At 31.6% G+C, this 4429-nt stretch overlaps 1 protein-coding gene across 1 annotated transcript in view; it reads right to left on the reverse strand.

Moving 5' to 3' along the window:
- LOC133323561 (voltage-dependent calcium channel subunit alpha-2/delta-4) overlaps positions 1 to 2956 on the reverse strand; it is a 107141-nt gene extending 104185 nt beyond the window's left edge. The window contains exon 1 of the mRNA XM_061532476.1: positions 2837 to 2956. Coding sequence (XP_061388460.1) covers positions 2837 to 2946 — 110 coding nt within the window. The 5' untranslated portion in view covers positions 2947 to 2956. The remainder of the gene's footprint in view (positions 1 to 2836) is intronic.
- Between the last annotated feature and the right edge of the window lie 1473 nt (positions 2957 to 4429).

Genomic DNA, 4429 nt, shown 5'->3' on the forward strand with positions numbered 1-4429 from the left:
TAATATGCAAAATATTTTATATATACGCAGTACATTAAAAGTAATGAAGTTATATAATACCAATACCAAACTGCATTTAACCACAAAGGAGTGATTATCGATGACTGGCGGTCAATCGATGAAGATTTGCGAAAAAAAAGTTTATAGACAGTATGATGGATAGAATTTTTGAACTTATTCAAAATATGGGAGGCCCTATCCATTATAGATTAAATTTATTTCATATACGTTTTTAAAAATAAATTTATGTAATGTTTTAAAAGTGCGTCTATAGTTATGAAAGTACAGAATTCGGCGAAACCATAAAGAGTATTTTTTTGATCATTATATTGTGTAGAATAACTTAAAGTATCCATAATATTTGTCAACTAACATACCAATTGAATTAAATGTGCGTCAATAGTTATGATACGCAGTGTATATGTTTTTAGTAAATAATTTGGACAAATCCGACAGTTCTTCATAATAAAGAATATTTACTGTATATATTGCAATACATATAGAGTTTTAGTTACATGCAACGGTTAAAATCGAGAAAATAAAATTTAAAATGTTTTTGTCAATTACATATTTTTCATGAATATAATATTTTTACTCGTTCTGAATATGAAAGGCGATTTCACATTGTATTTTATATTTCAGTTCGAAACAATTTTTGAAGATTCTCACGATTTTCGTAGACTTGATGGAAAACATATGGATGCAAATAAAAATTTAGCATAGAGTCGTCTTTTGTCTGTAGGCAGGTCAAGTTCGAAGATGGGCTATATCGGTCCACGTTTAGGCAAAGCTCCCATATAAGGGTACCCTCCAATTTTCGGTATTTTAGGGTTCTTGAGCGCGTTTTTCAACCACATTCTCTGTAATTTGGTACATTGGGTTCTTATTGGGTCCCAAATTTCGCCACCAAAAATTTTAAATATAGGTCCACTTTTTCTGGTAGTCCCCATATAACGATACCCCCAATTTTCAGTATTTTGGCGATTTTTATCACCCGATATAAGGTTACAATCCAATTTTCGGTACATTCGGGTTCTTGAGCGCGTTTTTCAACCGAATTCGCTGAAGTTTGCAATATTGGGTTGTTATTGGGTACTAAATTGATCCACTTTTTCTGGTAGCCCCCATATAACGGTACCTCCTAATTGGCACTATTTTGGGGGTTTTGATCGTATTTTTCCGCCGAATTAGCTGCAATTTAGTATTTTGAGTTCTTAATAGGTACCAAATATCTCCACAAAAAATTTTGAATATATGTCCATATTTTCGAATAGCCCCCATATAAGGGTACCCCCAATTTTCGGTATTTTGGGGTTCTTGAGCGCGTTTTTCAGCCGAATTTGCTGCAATTTGGCATTTTATAGTCGTATATTGTAACAAATCTCCCTACGAAAAATTATTAATATTCGCCCTCTTTTTGGGGTATATTAAAATAGTTATCTGATTTGTTCCGAGTTTTGAGTTTGGTTCTAAGTCTCTGTTGTAATCATTTCACCTGCGGAGGATAGCGAGAAAAAAAATTAGAACGTAAGGTTCCATAATGAACTATAGCCGCATTTAGACCTAGCTCCTGTGTGCAGGTTTCAGAAGGAGTGGACCGATATTCCCCATCTTCGAATTTGAACTAGGTTTGGAAGAAATAATAAGATGGGCTAAATTTGGATGAAATCTTTATTTTCTGAAACGGATTTGGCCAAAGAAACATGGGGTCTAGAACCAATATTTCGATGAGGCACATTTTCATCGTGTTAAAGTGTATACACCCTCATTCGCCATAAGGCTGAGGGTATAATTATCCCTTAAAAATTTCTGAAATTTGGATTATGGTTACCAAATGGGTTTGTAGAAATGTCGGTATAGGTTCACTTTTTGGTATTTTCCCTATATTGTTTTATTAGAAACTTTGGCTGCAAATCACTAGCTTCGATCGATAGGTATCGAATATCAAAAAAAAAAAAAAATAACTGTTTCAAAGTTTGAAATCACTAGATTTAGATGTAAGTTTTTTTCTATTTTTAAACAAGTATTTCGTGTATAAATCTTTACAAATTTAAGGCATTATTTTTAAAAAGTGTTTAATTACAATATAAGAATATATAAAAAATAATTAAATATACTTTCGCTGTAAATTAGCTTCGGGTAGATCGGCATAAAGGTATCGAATATGAAAAATAATGGAAAAACTATGTTCCAAAGTTTGAAATCGCTAGATTAAGATGTAAGTTTTTTTTATTTTTTAACATGTTTTGGTAATATTTCCATTCAATTTCGTATTAATTAAAAATATGTTTTTAGAATATGGTTCGAAATTACATATATAAGACAAAACGTGCCTGTATTGACTAAAATGCGATAGTGTGTGTGTGGCCTTGAGACGTCAACGTCCGCCGCTCGAAAATATGGCCTTAAAAGTCAAACTTTGAGTCACATATTAAAACAAAATAAAACATTTAGAGGATCTGGATTTCAGTGCCCAAAACTTGAATAATGTCCAACAAAACAATATGCCCTTAACGTGGATCAGATTTCCATACAAAAATACATCATCTTATATCTATTTCAATGCGGTCCATCAAGAACCATGATATTGACATAAGTTTTTTATGTTCTGATTTCGCAAATGATTAAATTTCGCATCAAATTAATTATTGATGATCAAATGATCTACAAAAATCGCATATTAAATCCGTGCCATTTTCAAATATAAATTTTCTCATATTCAGTTGTGTTTAAAAATTAGCAATATTGCTCATATACATTTTTATTTAAATAAAATAGTAGTGCCTATGCAACCACAACAAATACCATAACAAATATTTTTAAAACTAATACTTACTCGTTATGTGGAATGTCCTCATCCTGATCGCCGGTAACGATGAAAATGTTCAATTTAAAAATCAAAAGACCCAAAAATAGGGTGAGTACATAGATATGTTTACGCTCCATTGTGATGATAAAATTTGCGTTTGACGTTAATGGGGTCTATTATAATGGTTGGCCGTTTAGTTTGACGGTGATGGCGGTGATAAAACAACACGGCGACTACAACAACAATACCAAATATAATCAATGATGGCTCATCAATGAATGAAATGTTGCTATTGTTGGTGTTAGTGGTGGTTTATTGTTATTTTTTTATTTATTTCTGTAAATATTAAAAATCCAAAACGTGAACTTTAATCCGAAATGCTTGTAGTTGGTGTTTTTGCTTTTGTTTGTTTTTTTTTCTGGTTATATTCTATGGAATAAACTGTCGTTGACACGCATACACTGACAAATTCAATTATAATGATTTTTATAGGGTTTAACCCAATAATGTGAATTTAATGCCGTGTTTTACAGCAACACGACAACACGAAGCAACAGACAAAAAACGTAACAAAACACAAAAATACAGCAAAAGGTTAAAACCGAATGAAGGTGTAAGAGTGTTCACAAAGCAGGCCAATCTAGATAGGAATCACGATATTCGTTTTACTTTTTTATATTTTTAGTATTTTGTTGTTGTTATTTTTCTATTTTATTCACTTTTTGGCTTTTGGAGGGAAACTGACATCAGATTTCCCAATGATTTCTTTTTTTAATCGGTTCAGCTATAGCGGTTCCGTTTGTTGTTATAGTGGTAGTTTACGCGATTATTCGTTTTTTATTGGTTTGGTCGTTTCACTTTATTAGCACACTGGTTGTTAGTTGTTGTTTTTTTATTTGGTACCTTTTAAATGGTTTTGATTAACTGTAAAAATAACCGTTACATTTAACACATTCAAATAGACCGACGATATATAGTAATGACACCCTGTTTTTGGCGCTATACACAATACACGAACAGTGGTTATTTGTTTTGTTGGCAAGTGTGTTTGTCTGTGTAAATTTAGTTACTAGCACCACCACCTAGACTACTATTGATTGGCTGTGTTTGTAGCCGTCACACTCACATATACATATGTAAACATATACAACAACAATACACTACACTGATTGTAATCAAATGTTTGTCTGATGTCACCGTTTTGGACCGAACCGGAAATAGTTTTATTATTTATTTTACCACTATCACTGTAACTGTCATCGTTGTGTGTGTGGCTGTGTGTCAACTGTTTTATTTCAATTTATTTGTAATTTTTTTTACTTCGATTTAAAATGTTTATTTTTGTTGTTGCTATTTATTTGTCTATTTATTTGCAACTGTAATTAATGGTCAGTGCTGAATTGTTTGTCACTTGGTAATCGCATTTGTTGATGTTGTTGTTGCTGCTGCTGCTGTTTCTCCTGATTATATGGCTGATATACAATTTTATTTATATTAGATTTGGCCATCATCGTTATGTATGTGTTTTTATTTTTACTTAACTATATATGCATGTATATATTTAGTTTTTATTTTATTTGTGAAATGTTTCATTGACACTCGGTTTCTTTAAAATTAATG

The sequence above is a fragment of the Musca vetustissima genome, unplaced genomic scaffold (assembly GCF_032173495.1).
Source record: "Musca vetustissima isolate MV318-11 ecotype Yass unplaced genomic scaffold, APGP_CSIRO_Mvet_v1 utg9771, whole genome shotgun sequence".
In the NCBI taxonomy this organism is placed as follows: Eukaryota; Metazoa; Arthropoda; class Insecta; order Diptera; family Muscidae; genus Musca; species Musca vetustissima.